This window comes from Calypte anna, chromosome 2, assembly GCF_003957555.1.
Source record: "Calypte anna isolate BGI_N300 chromosome 2, bCalAnn1_v1.p, whole genome shotgun sequence".
Lineage (NCBI taxonomy): Eukaryota > Metazoa > Chordata > Aves > Apodiformes > Trochilidae > Calypte > Calypte anna.
Genome location: NC_044245.1, coordinates 869626 through 889784, shown reverse-complemented (window position 1 = coordinate 889784; position 20159 = coordinate 869626). Strand labels below are relative to the sequence as shown.

The 20159-nt window shown below is 49.9% G+C and overlaps 1 protein-coding gene across 6 annotated transcripts in view; it reads left to right on the top strand.

The window, feature by feature from the left end:
• The first annotated feature begins 772 nt into the window (after positions 1 to 772).
• Positions 773 to 20159, top strand: part of DHX30 (DExH-box helicase 30) — a 37510-nt gene continuing 18123 nt past the window's right edge. For 2 of the 6 annotated variants that reach the window (XM_030444911.1, XM_030444909.1), the window contains exons 1-3: positions 8934 to 9293; positions 16063 to 16193; positions 18346 to 18456. In XM_030444911.1, the coding sequence (XP_030300771.1) occupies positions 9218 to 9293; positions 16063 to 16193; positions 18346 to 18456 (318 nt within the window). In that variant the 5' untranslated portion in view covers positions 8934 to 9217. Of the gene's footprint in view, positions 874 to 1157; positions 1223 to 4497; positions 4550 to 8592; positions 8803 to 8933; positions 9294 to 16062; positions 16194 to 18345; positions 18457 to 20159 lie in introns of those variants that run through there. The other 4 variants (XM_030444912.1, XM_030444914.1, XM_030444913.1 and 1 more) reach the window with 4 other exon arrangements.

Here is a 20159-nt window from a genome sequence, read left to right as displayed (position 1 = left end):
AAATTCCCCCCAGTTGTCCCCCCTGCCCATGGTCAGGGACCCCTCCCCCAGCCCAGGGGGCTCCAAGCCCCATCCAACCTTCAACACTGCCAGGGATGGGGCAGCCACAGCTTCCTTGGGCAACCTGGGCACCCAGGGGCTCAGCACCCTCACCCCAAACCATTTCTCCCTCCCTCCCTCCCTGCCCAAGATCTCCTCTCCATCTCCCCTCTCCCAGCTCCAAACCCTTCCCCCTCGCAGGCTCCCATCCCTCCAGGCCCTTGTCCCAAGTTCCCTCCCCAGCTTTCCTGGAGCCCCTTCAGGCACTGGAAGGTGCTCTAAGGTCTCCCCATTGCAGCCTTCTCTTCTCCAGCCTCAACACCCCCAACTCTCTCAGGCCTGGCTCCAGAGCAGAGCTGCTCCAGGCTCTTAATCATGTTCAGGTTTCTGAATCGTGTTCATGCACAGCCCCGCAGGAACGGCACCGGGCCGAGCCCAGAGCCCCTCCCTGTCCCCCGGCAGATCCAAGCGTTGGGCCCGCGGCCTCAAGCGGCAGCACCGCTCCCTCCCTAGGCAGGACGAGGCGGCCCTGCTGCCCCTCAGGACAACCCGCGTCTCCCCTCAAGCCTCCAGCTCCGAGCCGCGAGCGGGGTCCGGCCCGGATCCAGAACCCAGGTAGCGGACCGAGCAGCAGCGGCCGCAGCTCCGTTGCCATGGAGACAGACACCGCCCCGCGCTCCCCGCCCGGCTGCGGGGGGGGTGTTCACATCCGGGCGAGAGGGCGGAAGAGACGGCCCTGGCCGCCGCCGGTGCCCCGGAAGTGGATCGCAGGGGTGCTTGGGAGTTGTAGTCCGAGCGGCGGGGGACCGGCGCCAGAGAGTTGGTTGTGAGGAGGTCGGTGTCGGGGTGCGGGACCGGCTCCGCTCCGCCTGGGGGGGGGTCGGGCCGCGCGGGGTGGGGGCGGGACGGCGGTTCGGAACCCGCGGTTGTGGCTGGGGAAGGGCCGCGGGCTGAGGAAGGGCGGCGGGAGGAAGGAGAAGGAGGGGAAGGATGGCTCCGAGCCGCAGCCGGGGCGACCGGCGGGGCCGCGCCGCGCGGGGCTGAGGCGATGGGGAGCGGGCGGGCGGCGGGGCCGAGCGGTGCCGAGCGGCGGGGCCGAGACGGGGGACGGCGGCCAAGCCCGGGCGCGGTGCCCGCCCAGGGGGGGCGGGAGCCTGGGCCTGAGGGGAGCCCCGGCCCGCGGGTAGGGGCCGAGCGGGGGCCTGGGCCTGTGCGGGCGGGCGGGGATGCCCCGCGGATGGAGCATCGGGCGTGTGCGGGGCGGGGGTACCGGCTGCTGCTCGCTGCTGCCCGGGTACCGCGGGTGGAGAGCCGGGGAACGCAGCCGGCGGGGGCGCGGAGCCGTCCAGCCCGGTTCCCGGGGCTCCGGTTCCCTCGGATCTGGGGCGAAGGGGCGGCGGGGAGACCCCCGGCTGGCGAGGGAGCTGAGTCCCGCTTCGGGGAAGGGCCCGGGCAGCGGGGCTCTGCCCCGGTCTCCCGATCGGTGCCGTGAGGAAGCTTTGCTGCTGTTACAGAGCTGGTTTCCTGCGTAGCTCGCAGCCCTTTTCTTGGTTTTGTCTCTCCCTTGCTTGCCTGTAACTTACTCTGGTGTCACTGCTGGCACCATTTTTCCCCCGCAGTCAATGGAAGTGTCACTCGGGCTTGCCCGTTTCAGCCCGGGAGTATCCAACACCCAGTCCTGCCCCTAGGGCTTTGCTGTCCCTCCTTGCCAGCATCTCAAAGGTTCAGCAACAGGAGTCCTGTAGAGCTAGATTTGGGGATAAAAGGGTTTCTTGCACTGATCCACTGCTTTTTTGGCCTGAATAGCAGAAAGCCAAACTTTGCCTTTCCAGTGTAGGTGATCCTTGAGGATGAATGGTGTGTGAGACAACACAATTTGTCCTTTGTTCTCATGAGAAGGCACATGGGGCTCTACTTCTTCACACACTGCTGCAATATCACAGTGGACAATAATCAGAAACTCTGTGATACTCACTGCATCTTGATGTAGTTTCTTCTTGGGTTTCTCCTCACACCTTTGTGGAGCTCTGTTCACCCGGATCAGTGAAACCCAACAAAGACCCAGCTCCCCAACCTTGGAGATTTAATCTCAGAGTTCCCAGTGCCACATTCACTCTTTGCCTTTGCAGCAGGGACATTAAGTCAATCTCTGAGAAACTTCAGTCTCTCTTTAGCCCTTGGGGATTCCAGGATTTTGCCAAGGCATCAGGTCCTCTGCAGTCTGAGCACTGTGTGTGGTTGAGTCTTGTTCCAGAGGTGATGTTGCTGTGTCTGTGAGAGTCCTGTGACATCCTTTTCCACTTCCTCATGAATCCAGCATCACATGAGGCCCTGCATCTCCCTGCTGCCATCAGAGCCCTCAACAAAGTGTATCAGAAAATCCTGGCAGTGGTGGAGTCACCATCCCTGGAGGAATTTAAATGGTGTGAGGACCTGGCAGTGTTGGGCAGAGCTGGGACTGGATGATCTTGAACATCTCTTCCAACCAAAGACGTTCTGTGATTTCCCCCAGGCTTCTGTCAGTGCTGAAACAGATGGTTCCCAGTTCCAAATCCACCAGATCTCCTGTGCTGCTGCTGCAGGGGATGATCTCTCCATGACTTGTTCCCTAAACCTCAGCTTACCTGCCCAAGCTCTTCTCTCAGTTTTGACCATGTTCCCATGGGATGCTCAAGCTTTGTCCTCAGACTTCTCTCTGTGATTTAAAAGGGATCCCTTCTCAGTGGGCCAGCCAGAGCTGGTTCTGGTCACAGACCTCACTGGGGTTGTATTATCTCTCTACTCCTTGATGATCTTCCCTGTCCCCTACTCCCACCCAGTCTGCGTTGAGCTCTTTGAGCCTTGGGGCTGCTCGGGTCACCCAGGAAGGTTCCCCATCTCCACTGGGGATCTACAGGTGCAATTATAAACAACAACTTCGTTAGAGTCTTGCTTGTCAATAAGCTTCATGGTTGTTAATTTTGTAAGCTCAACCATGGAGGGTTTTAAGTTCTTTTTTTCTTGGTCTTGAGCTGAGAATGCCATTTTCTTCAGCTTTCTCTTGCATTTATTTTTGGAAGCACCCTTCTGCCCATCTCAGTGTAGCTGAGATGCTCTTTGTTCTCTTTGCTGCTAATCTGTGCTCTCTAGGAAAAGCCTGGCAGTTTGTGAGGATAAAACTTCCCTGTGTTCTCTGGAACACACCCACAAGCAAACAGCTTCCCCATTTCTGCCACACTTAAGAACTTGGGAGGAAGATGCAATCAGAACGTCCTGCAACATTCCCTGCCCTGCTCCTGGCTGTCTCAGTGACTTCAGGGTGCTGAGGGATTTACTCTTTTCTATCAGAATAATGTTGAACTCATCTGATTGATAAAAAATAATCTTGCCTTTAAGGTGGTCAAGGGATGATCCCCCCTGTTCATTCTTTGCCCTCTCCATTTGCATTCCCTCCCTGACTTTGCTCCATGGTTGAATGCTTCAGCCTTAAGAATCCTGCTGGACAACCACAAAGGAGTTCTCTGACTGCTCAGTGCAGTGAGTTACACAAAGGAGGGTTTCCTTTCCTCTGTCAGTCTTGGGAGTTACTGCAGGGTGCATGGTTTTTCATTTTGAAACATGCCAAATAACTGTGGTTTTGTTAACACAGTCACTGCAAAAGACAAGGTGCAGACATTCCCTGTGGCCCTGGGGAGGTGACTTGGCTGGACAAGGTATGATGGCCTCTTCTTTTAGGCCTCCTGTGCTGTTCTGAAGTAAACAGTAATCTTGTCATTAGTTCCACTGAAAGCAAAAGTGAGTAATTTGGAAGCATGATAATTGTGGGGCATTCATTGTGTGCACAGGGACAGCCATTAATGTGGGTAGTTCATGTTGGCTTTGCCTGACTGAGGACCCTCACACACCTGAGCAGGTTTGTTAGAAAATCCTGGTTACTCTGTTCTCAAGAAGGCCTAAAATGTGTTTAAGATTTGGCATGACAGATGCAGTGCCCCAAAATAAGGTTGATTCTTTTTCTTATTTGAATAAGAGCTATGTTAATGAGTGAAACCAGAAAGTTTAACAGAACTTCAGCAAAGAACGCTCTCAAGATCATTGTAGAATTCTCTGTGATTCCATGTTTCTGTCTTGCCTTGTTCTCCCTTCAAAGGGCAGGCTGTGGCCTACCTGCTTCTGGCTTTCTGCCTTGAAAAGGTTTTAAAAAATGATCCCCAAATCAATATTGCCACTGAGGCAGAAGCTCCAAGGCTCCCTCCCCCTGGGTGCAGAGCTGCCAGCTCTGACAGGATGGCAAACAGGACAGGCACGATTCACAGGGAAGCAGCAGAATATCAACAGCAAGGTGAAATTTGCTCAGGAGCAGCAGCTTTGTGGGGTGCTAAAGCCAGCTCCTTTCAGAAGCAATAAGCACTTGAAACATCTCCAAGGAAATCCTTGTTCTAACTTCCTCTTTCTTTTTGCTACCTCTTGCTTTCCCAGGAATCCACCCTTCCCACTGGGATGGAGATGTTCTCGCTGAATTCCCTTAAAGGTAAGGACCTGGCACAAGCTTCAGTTCAACTCCTAATTTATTTATTTTTTTTTATTATTTTTTGCTTTGTTCAGAGGTTTTATACTCAAGCAGATTGATGAAGAAAATTACTCTGTGAGAAGCAGGATTTTTCTTCTCTGTGGTGGATAACCAAGAGGGTCTGTGTCAGACTCCCTTCTCAGTGCATTAGGGACAGGAACAAGGAGGTTGGTGTGGCCATACCTGAGCTTGCTGTGGCTGTGTAACCTGTGACACCAACTCTGATGTCTGAGCTTTGTCTGGGAATGGCACTGGAGGTGTGAGGCAGGGTGGCTGTAGCCAGTGTGACTGTTGGTTAGTGTAGCACAGGGGTGAAGTGTTGCAGTGACAGTTGGTACAGGAGTGTTCCAGGGAAACAACAGTCTGGAAGGGCAGAAGCCCTGCTGTGTTACCCAGCAATGACAGGCTTGGTTGCTCTTAGCTTAAAGTAAAGGCTCTTTTTTTTTCACTTTTAATTTTACCCTTCTAAACAAATCTGCATTCTTTTGTACCCATTCAGTAACTGCTTTCTCCTTGGTGTTTCCTTCCTTCAAATTTCTGTCAGCTGTTGTCATGTCCCTTCTTTTCCCCCCTGTCATTGCTCTACCAGGCTCCTTCTTCAGCTCATGTTTTCTCAAGAGATCCCTCCAGTTTGTTTCATTTTCTTCTCTTGTTCTTTTCTGAGCTCCATTGCTTGGTCTTAACATAATGTGCAGAGGGTGGAATAAAAGATCCCAGCTATGGCTGGGGCACTGGTGCCTCACTGCCTCCTGTCTCAGGGCAGTCAGGATGCTTCTGCTCTGGCACTTGGGGCACACCAGGGTGCACCAGTGCCATCCCAGTGCCTCACCAGTTCTGTGGGTTCCATATTAGGAACAAAAATTCCCAGAATGCTTTCGATGCCTGGGGTGTTCATTACATACAAAATCATTTGAATTCAGAACAAACCCACCTCTCATTTGTCACAAATTGTGAGCTGGGTTGGAGGCTCTTTCCCTGGGAGGGCTGGTGGTTTGCAGGCAGAGCTTGGGACTCGGGGTGCTCCTGGTCTGAAGGAGGTCTCAGGCTTGGCTGAACCAGGTGAATTCAGCACAGCTCATCCAAGGGAGCCTGGGGAAACAGCTTGAAGTGATGGAACATGTGGAATCTGTGACTTCTGGAAATTTTGAATAAATTGTTTTAGCTGTTGTTTTCTGTACTCCTAATTTTTATGTCATTTACAGTGACAAACCACTAGCCCTGCTCGGGTCTTAACTTGCCCTTCACCAGCACACAGTCTGTCAGCATCTTCCCCTTCCCACTGACTCTGTGTTCCCAAGATTTTCCCCAGACATGTTCTTTATTTATTGATTTTCTTTTGCTTTCAGCCATGTGTTTCATCTCTGTAGGGCCTGTGTTATCTTTTGTGTTTCTTCACTGATGTTCACAACCTGAAGCAGTGTAGGACCCACGATGATTATTTATTGTTTTTCTTCACTTCTGGACAGCTTATTACCACATCTAAATCTTGGTAAAATGCTAAAATAAACCAGCAGCTGTCTCAAGTTAAGTAGTTTCACAGTAGATTCATCTTCCCAGAAGGATATATTAATATTTCCATTGCTATTTCCAGCCACCTTTTCTTTCTAGTCCTCTTTGAAGCTTTTGTTTCCAAACCAATTACAGTTAATTTCTGAAAGTGAGAGTTCATGCAAGGTACTATCAAAAAATTTACATGGAATTAATTTCTTAAATTGAGTGACTTGTCTAGCAAGGTTGTTCTCCTTTTTAGTGGACCAACCTTCTTAAAGTCTGTAACCTAAGCCTTTAGAATACCAAAATAACTTTTATATCTTTAAAAACAAAAGTCCTTCCTTTTTTGTGTCTTCTGGTGCTGCTTCAAGAACTGGGGTTTTGTACTTGGTTTTTCTTTGGTTGTTTTTTTTTAGTGAAAACTCCACAGACCAATCAGTAGGTAATTCACAGAGGTTCTAAAGAGGTTGCACATTGGGAAAGGCCAGTTTGGTGTGGTGAGATTGGGCTTTGAGTGTTCGTGGATGCTTTGCCAAAGTTGCCTTTTTTTTCAGGGCTTTGTTGGGTAACTGTCCCCTTCTTGAGCCTCTTCTCATGGTGTGCAGGCTGTGTAAAACTTAAGTGTGTATTTCTGTCAGTGAATCTTTTTGTGGCTTGTTGGAGATTTTCTGATTTAAAGACAAAGAAACAACAACAACAAAAAACCCAACCACCCACCCTGCAAAAGTACACAGAAAAAAATCCCTTTTTTTCATCACAATGTTTAAATGACATGTAGGCTTTTAATTTACACACTGATTTGGCATAAAATGATAACCTGGTTGAAAGAAAAAGACAACTCCACAGTCCTGGCTTTATGTTACAGCCAGAGGTAACAACATTTATGTGTAGTAATTGCCTAGGAAAAGAATCTCAGCTGTGAAGAACAAAAAAATAACACTGAAAAGAAAAATCCTGCAGTATTTGAATTTCAACCAGCACTGAGAATTTCATGCTTCAGCCACAAAATCATTTGTTAGAACCAAGTAACAGGGGAGTGGAGTGCAAGGTGGGAGGAGGGTGTCAGAAGGGAACCTGCTGCTGAGTTGGCTTTCAGTTTTTTTAGTGTTTATCTTAAATATTAGTAAACACATGGCTGCAAGTGGGCTTTAGATTTAGTAGCAGAGACTTGGACATGAATTACCCACCCTGCATATGTGTGTGTGTGTGTGTGTGTGTGTGTGAGGACAAAAAACCCCAAATGACTTTCGGGTCCTGGGGGAGTTTCTAAATTCCCCTTTCTGAATTGTTCCTTGTCTGAAAACAATCAGGACGATTGCTGTGCTTGTGAATGTGCAAGGATTGCAGGAACTGGGTGCAGGAGTGAAGCAGAGGGCAGCCAAAAGCACAGAACAGACTGCACCTGAGTGGTGGGGTTCCCTCCGACTGGAGGAGGCTAGAAAGGAGTCTGAAGTAAAATCCAAATTGGGAGGACTGGTCCATGGACTGTGCTTGCAGTATCACCACCAGGGTCGCTCAGATCTTGTAGAAAATGCCTCATCTCTTCGTGGTGATGTTTCTTGGAGTGTGTGTGAGGCTGAGGGAGCTGGGGCTGCAGCCCAGCCTGAGGCACAACCTGATGAAGGTTGGTGTGTACATGGAGGGTGAGAGTCAGGAGGATGGAGCCAGGCTCTGCTCAGTCATGTTCAGGGGTAGGACAAGGGCAATGGGTGCAGGTTGGAGCGCTGGAGGTTCCATGCAAACAGAAGAGAAAGTTTTATCACTGTGAGGGTGAGGGAGCCCTGGCCCAGGCTGCCCAGAGAGGTTCTGGAGTCTCCTTCTCTGGAGCCTTTCCAACCCCCCCTGGATGTGTTCTGTGTGCCCTGCCCTGGGGGATCCTGCTGGGACAGGGCTGGCACTGGAGCAGCTCTGGGGTCCCTTCCAACCCCTGGCACTGTGATTTCTGTGTCTGAAGAGATCCTGGGTTTTTTTTTGTGACCCCCAAAAGGGTCTCCAAGCCCTTTGGGACAGCCCCTGTCCTCAAGGTGTGATGTGTTGTCGGGCTGCGAGCACTCCCTGACTTGTGCTGTTGTTTCTGTGTGATGTCAGGAAGAGGGGCAGCTCCAGGCAGGGCTGGCAGAGCTCAGAGCCCTCACTAGGGTTGATTTCGGTAGGAAAAGCAGAAAAATAATGTGCTGGTTCAGAGCTTCGGGGAGCCCGGGGGGAGCTTTCTGCCTCCCCCACAGCCATGGGTGCCTCACGGCTCCCTCTGCCTCCCCGTGTGCCGGCAGGGACTTGCGAGCAGCGGGATTTTCCTTTCTGTGTCCCTTCCCGGCTGTGTCGGTACCTGGGGTGCGTTATCCCTGCCCGGGACCCCCCCGGGACCCGGGACCCCCCCGGGCTCAGCCCCTTCCCGTCCCCTCCCCCGGCCGGGGGCTGCAGGCGACTTCCTTACGCCGGCTCCTCCCGTCCGCCAGGGGGCGCCGCTCCGCCCGGCGCCGCCTCTGCCCCGCGCCTCGCCTGAAGCCGGGGCCGGGGCACCCTCAAGATGGCGGCGCTGGGGTTACTGCTGCAGGCGGCGGCCGCCTGCGGTTCGGCCGGACCGCTGCGCCTCTGCCGCTGCTACCGGGCCGCGCCGGGAGTGCGCGGGCTCTGTACCCGGTTACCGGCGCCCGAGGGCTCCGAGGAGGCGAGGCAGGAGGAGGAAACGGGCCTCGAGGAGGAGGACGCCGCCATGGTGAAGGGTGAGGCGGAGCCGGGGGGGGGCTGAGGGAGGGGGGGGAGGAGGAGGAGGAACAACAACCGGCGGCGCCCCCGGTGTGCGCGGACCGGCGGCCGGGGAAGCCGCGTCGCGCCGGCCCCGCACGCAGCGGAAGGGAGGAGCGAGCCCCGCGGCCCGGTGCTGGGAGGAGGGAGCGTGAACGCGCCGCACGTCCCTCCCTCCTTCCCTGCTTCCCACCCCCCGCGCCTGCAGCCGGGCCGTCCGCCGGCCTCCTCCCGCTCCGGGCGGTTGGGCTAGGCCGCATCGGGCCGCCCGCCACCCCCCTCTCACCGGGCTGGGAGGGGCGAGCCGGGGCCGAGTCGCCGGGCAGCGGCCATCGGCGGAGAACGACGCGGCCTTTGAGCGAGCCTGCCCCGGGCAAAGGGCTCCCGGGCGGGATGCGCGGCAAGGGAGAGGAACCCCCGAGCTGCGGCGGCGTCTGCACTCACGGCTGTGCCGCTGCCGCCGCCGCAGGTAACGGGCCGGGGGCTGGCGGGGGGAACGGGCGGCCGGGGCGGGGGGAGCTCCGGCAGCCGCCGCGGGCAGCGCGGGCCGAGGCCTTTGTGGTGTCCGCTGCGCGGGGCTCTTTGTTGGCGGCGGGCGGAGAGAGGAGGGGGGGGAAGAGTTGGGGTTCCCCCGAAAGCAGAACGGGGTGCGGAGCCCTTCGGCTCAAGGTCGCCGAAGCGGCCCTGGCCAAAAGTCCTCGGCGCTTCTCATCGCCCGCTGTGGCCTGACGCGAGAATAAAATCGTTGAGGGATCTCTCGGTAGGAATCCTGCTGGATTGAGCACGCCCATGGAGCATCCGCCAGGAAAGCTGCTCTGTCCTCCGCGGGCTCCCCGTTCCGTTAGGTCAGAGCCGGAGCAGGCTGCGGGCGGCTCCAAGCGTCGTTGCTTTTATCTGCTGCTCGCGTACTGAGGGCTTCGATCTGCCCTTCCCCCGGGTCCTGCTGCTGCTGCCTGAGCACAACGAGACGCCCGTCAGGGTAGGGACAGCTCTGCTCAACACAGCCCTGATGTCTGCAGGGCCCGTAAATCTGGCCAGGGAGGATGTCTCTGTCTGAAGCTGGAAGATTGCTCCCCTCTTTTGGGTGTCAGCCCTTCATTTCACAACAGAGTTGGGTGTGAGAGGGTGTGAGGCTCAGGTGTTTGAAGGGGAAATGCTTTCATGCTGCTCAGAAGGAATTGGTACGTTTTTTTTTAAAAAAGGGTATTTGAAAGTCTGTTCTGGTGCCATGTTTTGAGAGTTGGTTTTGGTTAGGTTATGAAGCATGAAGAACACTTCTAGTTTAGAAACATACCAGTAGTTCTGTGCTGGAGGTTACTGCTGCCAGGCTGTGACTTCAACTGCTATATTTTCCTTTTTGAAATCTCTGGTTTGGGTCGGGTTTTATTTCTTAGGTTGTAATCTTCCACTTTGGAAATGTGGTTTATTATTGCACAAAAACTTCCTTTATTTTTTTAACCCTTTTTTTGTCTGTGTTCTGTGCTTCCTCCCACCCTCCAGAATTTAATTTTTTTTTTTCTTCATTTTCTCTCTAATTTCTGAATTTGTTTGGTCTTGGTTCCATCTTCATTTCAGAAGTTTTGCTAAGCTCTATCTTGTAGCTCAAATAGCCTTTCTTTGTTGCATTCAAGCTGTTCAGCAGAGCCAATTAACTTGGCTTCTACTGGACTTCTAAAGTAAATGCTAAACCACCCCAAATTATCCTTTAATGAGCTGCTTCAGGTGTTGGCTGAGAAAAGCAGTAAACCAATTTTATTTTCCTTCTCTCTTCTTTTGTGCTTTGTTCCTCAGCACTTTTTCTAACCTGCATTTTCAGAGAGCACTTGTGTACTGTTATCTTCAGGTTGCAGTTGCCTTTCCTGGAGTTTCCATCTCTGGCTCTCCCTGTGAGGTCACCTGGAGCTGGGGGGTGCCCACGAGCTCTGGGAGGGCCACGTGGGGAGAACTTCTAAGGATTGGCCTCATCCTTCCAATCCATGGGATGGATTGACCATGGAAAACCCCTCTGGTGAGAGTTTGACAACATTGGAAGATTTATTTCAGGGAAGCACATAAAAAGTTCCTCAGGGTCTTGTTGGGAATCTGCACTACCTGTACATCTCTTCCTTCAACACACAGAGGTCATAAAAATCCTTCTAAATAAAGATATATGAGGGGAAGTTCCGAGCCTTTGACTTCTTGATAGCTTTGATGTCTTGTTAACTGTCCTCATTTTAGTCCTTTTGTTATTAACCTTGGATGCAGATATGGAAAAATCAACTCTGATCTCAGATGGCAGCATTGCAGTGGTGTCAGTAGCTGAGGCTTTGCATTGTGAGCCTGGGTGGTGGGATTTTGAAGTAGAATCTTTTGAAGGAGACAACTTTAGATTGGATTTTAGGAAGAATTTCTTCACTGAAAGGGTTATCAGAGGTTGGAGGAGGCTGCCCAGGGCAGTGGTGGTCACCATCCCTGCAGACACTGTACTTGGGGATGTGGCTTAGATGGGGACCTGGCAGTGTTAGGGTGAGGGTTGGACTCTTGAAGGTCTTTCCCAACCAAGGTAACTCTGAGATTCTCTGTGGCACTTGCTGCTCATTACTGAGCCTTACTTGCTCTTTACCACTGTTCTTTTCCGAGATAGAGTTTTTTTTCTCTGGGACATAATTAAATTTGCCATGTCCTAGTGTCACAGAAGAATTTAGGTTGGCCTGAAGCTCTGGGTGCTGTGTGGCCTGGTCCCCTTCTCAGAGCAGGGCCAGGCTGGAGCAGGTTGGTCCAGCTGAGCTCTGAGTGTCCCCAAGGATGGAGGGTGACCATGGGGCACTCTCATTCTCTGGCCATCTCACTGCCTTGTGGAGAAGCCTTGTCAGGTTTCCCAAGTTTGAAGTTTGTTCTTGTTGAGGCAAGAACTGCGTGGGGGTTTTATTGCTGTGTGTGCTTGGAAAGGAGCCTTGGTCAGGGTGGCTCAGTGGTGGCTACAAAAAAACCCCCCAAGAAGCAGTGTTGTTTTGGTGTACTCCTAACTAAACTGCCAGGTGGAACCTTTTCTGTCTCCCACCATTTCTCCCCAGTAAAACATGCTGAGGCTAATTCCTTATGAAATGGATATTATGGAGCCAGAGGGCGTTCTTCTTCCCTGTGAATTTTTGATGCATTGGGAGCGTTCTTCACCAACTTGAATTTATTACTGTGGGGGCTTCTGTCTTGACAAGCATTGAAGAGTTTGTCCTTGCTGCTCCTCTGTTGCTTCTTGAGGGAAGAAAGAAGCTGTGGAAGTCAATCCAGTGCTCCTCTGTCTACCTGGAAGAAGACAAGGAGCCATCTTATTTGTGTCCTTGTTGTACCTGACAGTGTCTTTACTCCTCAGATTCGTTGGGCTTAGAGAAGGCTTAACTGCTGCAGCTGGGATTTGGGTTTGTAATTTATTTTTTTTCATTGACTTTCACAGTCGAGTTAAGCTGAAGCTCTCACTGGCTTTGAGGAACTTAAATTAGTTAATTGGCTTCTTTTGATAGCCCCACCCTGAATTGTCTGCAATCCAAGACAGGCTTTTGATATTCCTTCATGATCGTGGAGCTGTGGTATGGACATGGTAGTGGTTCTGGCTTGATAGGAATTGGGTATGAAAATCAACTCACTTTTGTTTTGGGAGTATCAGGTTGTACTCCTCAGGGCTTGTGACTACCATTAATATAATTCTTACCCAAATTCTCAACAGTGAGAGAATTAAGACACTCTTTGGAACAAGATGCCAGGAAATCCAATCTGGCAGGGAAGGAAGCATTCTGTAAATCCAGTTCTGCAGTTTTGGATTGTTTCTTTAAAAACTAGGAGTGTGAGGCATGGCTTGCTGTAAGATAAGATCCTTTCAGCTCTCAAATTTGGGCTAGGGATGGGCTGAGGGTAATCTGTCACACCTTGGAGTTGCTGTTGGTACATCAGATGGTGGTGCTGAATATGGCATTGTCAGCTGGGAAGAATACATTGTGCCTGGTAATTCAGAGGCTGATCTGCAAGCCAGAACCAGGCTTTGTTATTTAGAGATCCTTCCTACCCTTCTTGGCTCTAGGATGGATTAAATATTTAGTCTTCACAGAGGAGTCCCTTCAGAATGTGAGAAATTGGCTCTGTCATTAGGTAATTGGATTTGGGGGGCAGCATTTAAGAAGAATGTACTTCTTCTCTCTGCCTGTTCCTTATCACACAATTTCTCAGGGTATTGTCTTTGAAAGGGCAAGTAACTAGAGGCTTGAGTTTTGGTTGTTTGGTTTGGTTTTGATTTTTCACTTATTAAATGAATTTAATGGTGCATTTGGAAGCTGTTACTGCTCCTCCCTCCGTGCGTCCCCGGCGCTGTGGAACAGAGCTGCAGAGTGCCAAAACTCTTAGTCACTTTTCCAGTTTCCTTGAACAGGTCAAAGTGTGAATATAGTGGTGGTTGCTGCATGAGTAGGTAGAAATGCCACATTTGCTGTATAATTACAGAAAATTGGCTTCTACTTCTTCTAAAGGCTGAGACATTTTCAGGCTTTCCTGGCCAGTGCGTAGAAGAGACTTCATGGACAAGCAGTGTTCATAAGCTGGAGTACTTCCTGCATGTTCCCCTGTCATTGTCCAAGAGTTTTGCCCAAATATGTGTGAAAACCAGCAGCCTGGGGGCTCTTGTATTGACTCTTCCCAATGGAAGATACAGTAGCTGAGCATCAGGTGTAGGAAAGGGGCAGAAAAGCCCATGGTGTGTTTCTTGGGCTTTTCCATGGTGGTGGAGCTGGAGGAGCCAGAGCAGGCAGCAGGGCTGATGTGGTTCTGATGCTGCCCTCCAAACACCAGCTTCTCCTCCACGTTCCAGGTTGAAGAGTAACCCCAGCTCCAGGCAGTCCTGAGTGGAGTCAGAATGAGGCAGTTGTGGGATGACAATCCCAGCTCCCCCATCCTTCCTGCAGGCCACAGAGGTTCTGTTTCTGTACCTCCCTTAACATGTTAAGGACCCCAGAGTCCTTCTGTGTCTGGAGCATTTGGCCTCTGCAGGAGGTTCCTCTGGGGTTCAGGCAGTCCTTCTATGGAAGGATTTTCAAAACAAAGTGTCACCAGTAACTGCTGTTTTCCCAGCATGCTGGGCTTCTGGATTTGTGTGGGGTTTTTTTGAGGGTGATAGGGTCAGCAGCATGTTTTTTGCTCTCCCATACCCAAGCATCCACATTCTGGCAAGTGTTGGGTCTGCCATGGTGCAGCATCACTCTTTGGCCTTCCCTAAACCTCCTGTGATTTCCCTGTTGGTCAGCTGTCTGTGAGCTCTTGCAGTACATCCAAGGAACTTCAGTTTTTCCTCCCTGAGCAGCTTCCAGGAGAACATCTCTTGCACATGGCTGCATTCAGGAGCCTTTCTCTAAATGCTTGCTTTCTTCTCTGGAGCCAGTTGTTGGGTGTCTTCACTTCAGCAACTCTGCAGTCAGAGTTTTTGGCAAAATGTGGTTGCAGATCTTGGTGATGCTCTAAGGAGTGTGACTCTTGGGTCATTTCTTCTTGGTTTTTTTTTTTTTTTTTTAATGGATAAAAAATTCCAGATTCTGACAGTACCAATGATCATGTGTGGCTGACTTCTCACTCATTGCTGAATCTTCTCCTGAATACCTGTAGAGAATTAGAAGCCAAAAAAAACCTGGAGCCCAAACCCATTGATGGTCTGCAAGAAGATGACTGAAGTTCTGCCTGCCTGGGGAGCTGGTGTTTGTGATCAGAGTGGCTGAGCTGTGCTTGCTGTGCTGGAATGGGTGATCTGCTCCTTTCTCCTCTTCCCTGGCACTATTTCTGGGTACCTGCAGGGCTGCAGTTGGCTGATGTACTTGTGAGGCAAGCAGAAGTGTGTGCTCCCTTTTCCTGGCATAACTTTCTGTCTGATTTGGGCTGCACAGCATCTCCCTGTACCTTTGGGTTTGTGCCAGGCCTGGAGCAGCAGTGGTGGTAGAGCCTGGGAGAAGTGGCTCCTACCCCTCACCACAACAAGGAGCTGTTAGAGCTGCCCCTTTGTGGGAACTTTATTGCATGAAATTTCATCTGATCTCACTTGGGCTGCTGCTCAAAATAAAAGCTCTTCCTTACAGTGCTGGATCTGAGGGTGATGCATGGGAGAGGGGAGTGAGAGCAGCTTCCTCCCCAGCTACAAGTGGTGTTGGCACCAGGGAGGGGGCTGGGACACGAGGTGTGACATTGCTCTGTCTGGGGGCAGTGGGGTTTTTAGTGTTTTTATTTCATTTTTTTAATGAGTTGTTGACACTGCTCATTTACATCCCCTTCCTGTGAGTGTCACAGCAGGATTCCTTACCTGGCAGGGCAGGGACTCAGCTCAGCTCACCAGTCCTGCCTGCCCTCAGTTCCTGCTGCCTCAGGCACTGCTTCCCAGCTTCCTGCTTGGGCTGCTTCATCTCCAAAGGCTGCCTTGGCAAAGGTCTTTCCAGGGGGTTCCCAGAGAGACTGAATACAAAACCATATTGCCAGCCTCTAGTTAAGCCATCTCAGTCAGTTCAGAAGTCCTCAGGCATTGTTTCATTTCTTTCACAAATAGATGGATATAATTATAACCTGTGTGCTGTCAAGACCCTTGATTTATCCCTGAGGTGATCCACATAGTTCAGGAGGGGGATGCAAACCCCAAAGACAATCATTGTTGTTTAGTTGTTTACAGTATCAAAGAATGCCAAACAGAGCTGCTTTTGCCTCCATAGGAAGGAGACAGCACCAGCTCCATGTGTTAATCTGGGCTGTGAATTCTGAGCTGGGATATTTGTGTTCAGATCCCATAGCTGTGTGTAGTCTGTAGGTTTTTCCTGTTTATTCTCTATTTTTGTTGGGGGGAAAAAAAGTCTTTCCAAACTGTTACATCATTGTTGGTGTCACTAAGTCACAGAGATTGCCTGTGTCAGCTCTGCAGTTCTATCCAGAGGCTATTCATACCTTAAAAAAAGGAAGAAACAAATACCCAGAGCCTTTCAGGAAGAGTTTGGACACACGGAATTGTTGCCTGCTTTGAATTTGCAGTCTCATCTTTCATTGGAGTTGGGGAGGCTTTGCACTCCTCTGTGCCACTTGCTGATGCCTGGAGACATTGTAGGTGAACCACTTCATCCCTCTGCTTTCTTTTCTCTCTGTAACCCTGGAGACATTCGTGCTCCCAGAGCAGGTGTTGGAACATGTCTCTGAACAGGACTGCACAAGAATGACAAAACGTTTAGTTCTTCTCTTGTGTTTTTTTTTTCCAGATTCCAGAGACTTATTAAAGGAATTTCCACAGCCTAAAAACTTGCTCAACAGCGTGATTGGACGAGCCCTGGGCATTTCTCATGCAAGGGACAAGCTGGTGTACATCCATACTAATGGGCCAAGAAAAAAGGTAAGCTCTTGGTGACTGGGGGTGAGTGGTGGTGCAGGAACGTTGCACGTGGAGTGGGAAGTGAGTCAAGAGCACTACTAATCTTGGAAGTAGCTCTTTTAATAGAGAAAAATTATAGAAGTGTTGTAATTCCACATAAAAAACGTGGGGTGATCTTTCAAACAAGGAATATTCTCATTTTTTCCTGTTTCAGCTTCTTTTCACATACTTTACTTGGTATGTAAATGCAGGTCCTGTCCCTCTCCCTTTGTATCTGAAAGGATGCTGTAAACTGCTTTTCTGAGCAGACACTCTGCTGAAATCTGTTGGGTTTTGACCCCACTTCCCTAGAAGATTAAAATTTCAGTTCTGTATTTCAGACCTTAGTAGGCCTAGATTGCATTGTAGATTCTAATAAAACAACTGTCAGAGCCTGAAAAGTTCAATTGCAGCCAGAAAAGAACAATTTGGAACAGAGGGAGATTTCTAGTGCCACTTAAAGGCAAAATGATAAACAGAATTGGGGTTTTTTTTGTGAAATAAAGCAGAGGAATCTGAAGCAAACAGGGCCAAGTAGCTTGAGCACTGACTGGGATGTGAGTGGGTCCAAATCTGAGCTATAAACTGAGCTGAAGCTCTCAGCTGATGGATGCTCAAGGGTCTGCCTCCCTTTGTCTCCCTCTAGAGCTGGAAGCCCTCCCCAGCTGGAGTTCAGCTGGAACATACCTGCCAGGAAAAGAGTCAGTTCTGCTGGATTCACATTTTCCAATAACATTCTCTCTAAAATTCCCCAGGCAGTTTTCATTATCACATCCTTTTTAAGCATCCCTGCCTCTTAGGCAATACTTTGGTAATGGTTACTTTAGAATTCCTTCATTATCTGTGTTTTTGTGCTTCTTGCTCTTCCTTGAGCAGCAGCACAGTTTCCTAACTTCAGTTTTGGCATGCCATGGTCAGTGCCTCTTCGTTTTAGTTTGTCATGAGTTCACATTCTTGCTGGAACTTAAATAGATTAATATGGAGCATAAATTCAGATTTAAAAAAAAAAGCCCCAAACACCACCAAAAAAACCCCAAACAAACCCATAAAAAACAAATAGAGGAGCTCTTGGAGAAACACAAGGGCTGGATTGCACAAAACAAGAAGCCAGGAAAAGTGTGTGGGGACAGAAGGACAGGTGAGAGAAAGTGGGGAAGTCTCAGCTGGAAGTGAGCAACATTTTTTCATGAGGACCCAGTAACTCGGCCTTCATGAGACAAACTTCTTTTTTTTATTTCTCAGCAGGTCTGTGCCTTTTCATGCAGAGCCCCTGGGCAAAATACACAGCAATTTCCTACAGTAAGATGAGATTCAGATGGCAGGCAGGCAGCCAGCCAGATGGAGGCTGTTGGGAAGTCAGGAGCCTGTTCTCTAGCCTTATAGGTGGGGTTTTCCCAGCAGACTTAAGTGCCACCTTTCATCTTTGCTGCAGAAACAGGAGAGAATTCCTCAGGCATTTCCCTCCTTTGAGCCTTGCAGAAACTCAGCTGCAGCATCTGCAGGACCAGGGGTAAAACAGGTTCTTGATCTGGAGCAATGTTTTAAAAAAGGGCAGGGTTCAGCTCTCAGCATTCTTTGCCTTGGCAGGTTTTTCAGCTGCTCTCTCCCAGCTGGAGCTCTGGTGATGCTGGTGGTTCTCCTGAAGAGCTGCAGGCTGGGTGCCTGATGGGTACAGCAGCCACCTGCACAGCTGTGAGGCAATCAGATGCTAGTAAAAACTGCAGCAAAGGAAGCAGATAGGAAGAGGTGCTGGTCATTGCAATGTGCTGGAGAGCACATGTTGCTTCTGGGCCATGGTCTGGTGTGCTGCAGTCTGCACAGGAGCAGCTGCTCTGAAACAGAATTGTTCTTGTCATGAGCTCTTGGCATTTGGTTCCTCTGAGCTGACACTGCAACCTGTCAAGCTCTGGCCCAGGGTCTGTGGCACTGTGCTGGAACTTGGCCTGGCTGCAGCTTCTGTGTGACTGTGGACACCTCACACCCTTTGTCAGGCTTTTCTTTTTATGTTTATTTGGAATTTTCATTCGTAGTTCCCTTCTTTGCCTGGAGTCCAGAGATACCTGAAGTAGCTATGCTAGTGGTGGAGAAGAGAGATTGTTCTGTGCTGTCTCACTTTACTGTCTTTGCTTTTCAGAAAGTGACTCTGCATATAAAGTGGCCTAAGAACGTGGAAGTGGAAGGCTATGGGACCAAGAAGATCGATGCTGAGAGGCAGGCAGCAGCTGCAGCATGTCAGCTCTTCAAGGTGAGCTCCTCCTTAGCTTCTAGAAACAAGCACTGGGGTCTGCAGCCTGGTCTGTTTTTGACCTCTTTTTGCCTGCTCACTTTCTCAGCAGACCTATCTGTTAATAGTAGAGAGGGAAATCTTGAGCTGTCTGAATCCATTTGAGCTTAAAAGCCCACTTGCTTCAGCCAGGCATGAACTCACTGAATTCCTTGAGCTCTGGTCTTTGTTCTTGATGTCCTAGACCTTAATCAGCATCTATCTTAGTCCCAGCATCCTTGACAAGAATTAGAGCTTCCCTGGGGTGTATTTGCTGTTCCTGGTCACTAACTCACACTTCTGTCAGTCTGCCTGTGTGTATTTTAAGCTTTGTACCTTCAGAGGCTCATTTCCCCTTCATGCAAGCTGCAGTGTGTCAGTGATGTGTTCTGCTTTATGGGGACTCTTTTAAAGTTACACCACTCTGCCACTTGTTCCTGGCTGGAGAGGATCAGTGTGTGTGCATGGCCAGCAGCAAACACGTGCAGCAAAGTTGTAAAGGCCATGGTTGAAGTTAGGGTGTTACATAGCAGCTGTCTGAGAATTAATTGCAGTTTTAATCTGCAGCTCTGCCACTGACTCTTGCCTCTTACCTTGAGCAAGTGAGGTTGCTTTTGGAGTTTCATCTCTGAAACAGATACTACAGATCCTCTGACCATAAGAGAACTTTCTCATTTGCTTCTAGATAGAAAAAACTACATTTAGAAATAGCTACTGAGTTTTTAAAGCCTTCAGAAGTTATGAGTTGCAGCATTAAAACCAGCAGTTTCTTCAGCTGGCCTCTGTGCTTAGGCCAGTTTCTTTACTCCTGTGAGAAACAAAAAATACATTTCACTGACTGACTTAGTTCCACCTGAGGTGTGGTTGATGCTCATTCAGATGAGATTCATTGGAAATATATTCTTGTTTTATCCTCACTGGTCAATGTGCAACAAAAACATTTTTTTCCTGATTTCTTTGGCAGCCCAGAAACTTTCAAAGGAAAAAAATTTCCACCTACACTTAAAAGTTCTCTACACCTTTTGGCTAAGCAGTATTTGCAGTACTGAACTGGAAAGAAAACCCCAACCTTGACAGTGTAGATGCAGCATGGAGAATTTTGAACTCTGATGCTCTGCCAACTGAAGCTGTAACCTAACAAGACCCTCATGATAGGTTTGTCCCTTGGACAATGTTAGCTAAAGAAATAGCTACAAATGGTGCTTTAAATAAATGCCTGAATGTAGTGACTTTGAGCACAGCAGCTGGAAAAGTGAATTCTTGCTGTCTTAGGCAGTCCTACAGCACAAAATCATACAGCTTTGTCTGATGTGGGGCCATGGGGAGGCCTAAAGCTGTAACAAGTGTGTTGCAGCAGTCTGGTAAGAGAAGTGCATGGGATGCACTCTAGATGTGTCTGGAGCTTCGTGTAATTTCACTTGTAATTGTAGGTGGGAAGCTGGCAGTACTCAGGAACTCTTCTGCTTCAACAACTGCTTGAGTAGAGAGGATGTGGGCATTGCTTACACTAATAACAGTTCCTCTGAAAAGAAAGGAGATGAACCATTCCCTGTGTTCTCATGTCCTGTCACCCTAGATGATACTTGCTTGGGCCAGCCTTTCCAAAAAGCTGCTTTCATGCTCTGCAGTGGGCTTCAAAGCTTCAGAGTTCTAAATAGAGTTAATAGTCTATAAAATTACAATAA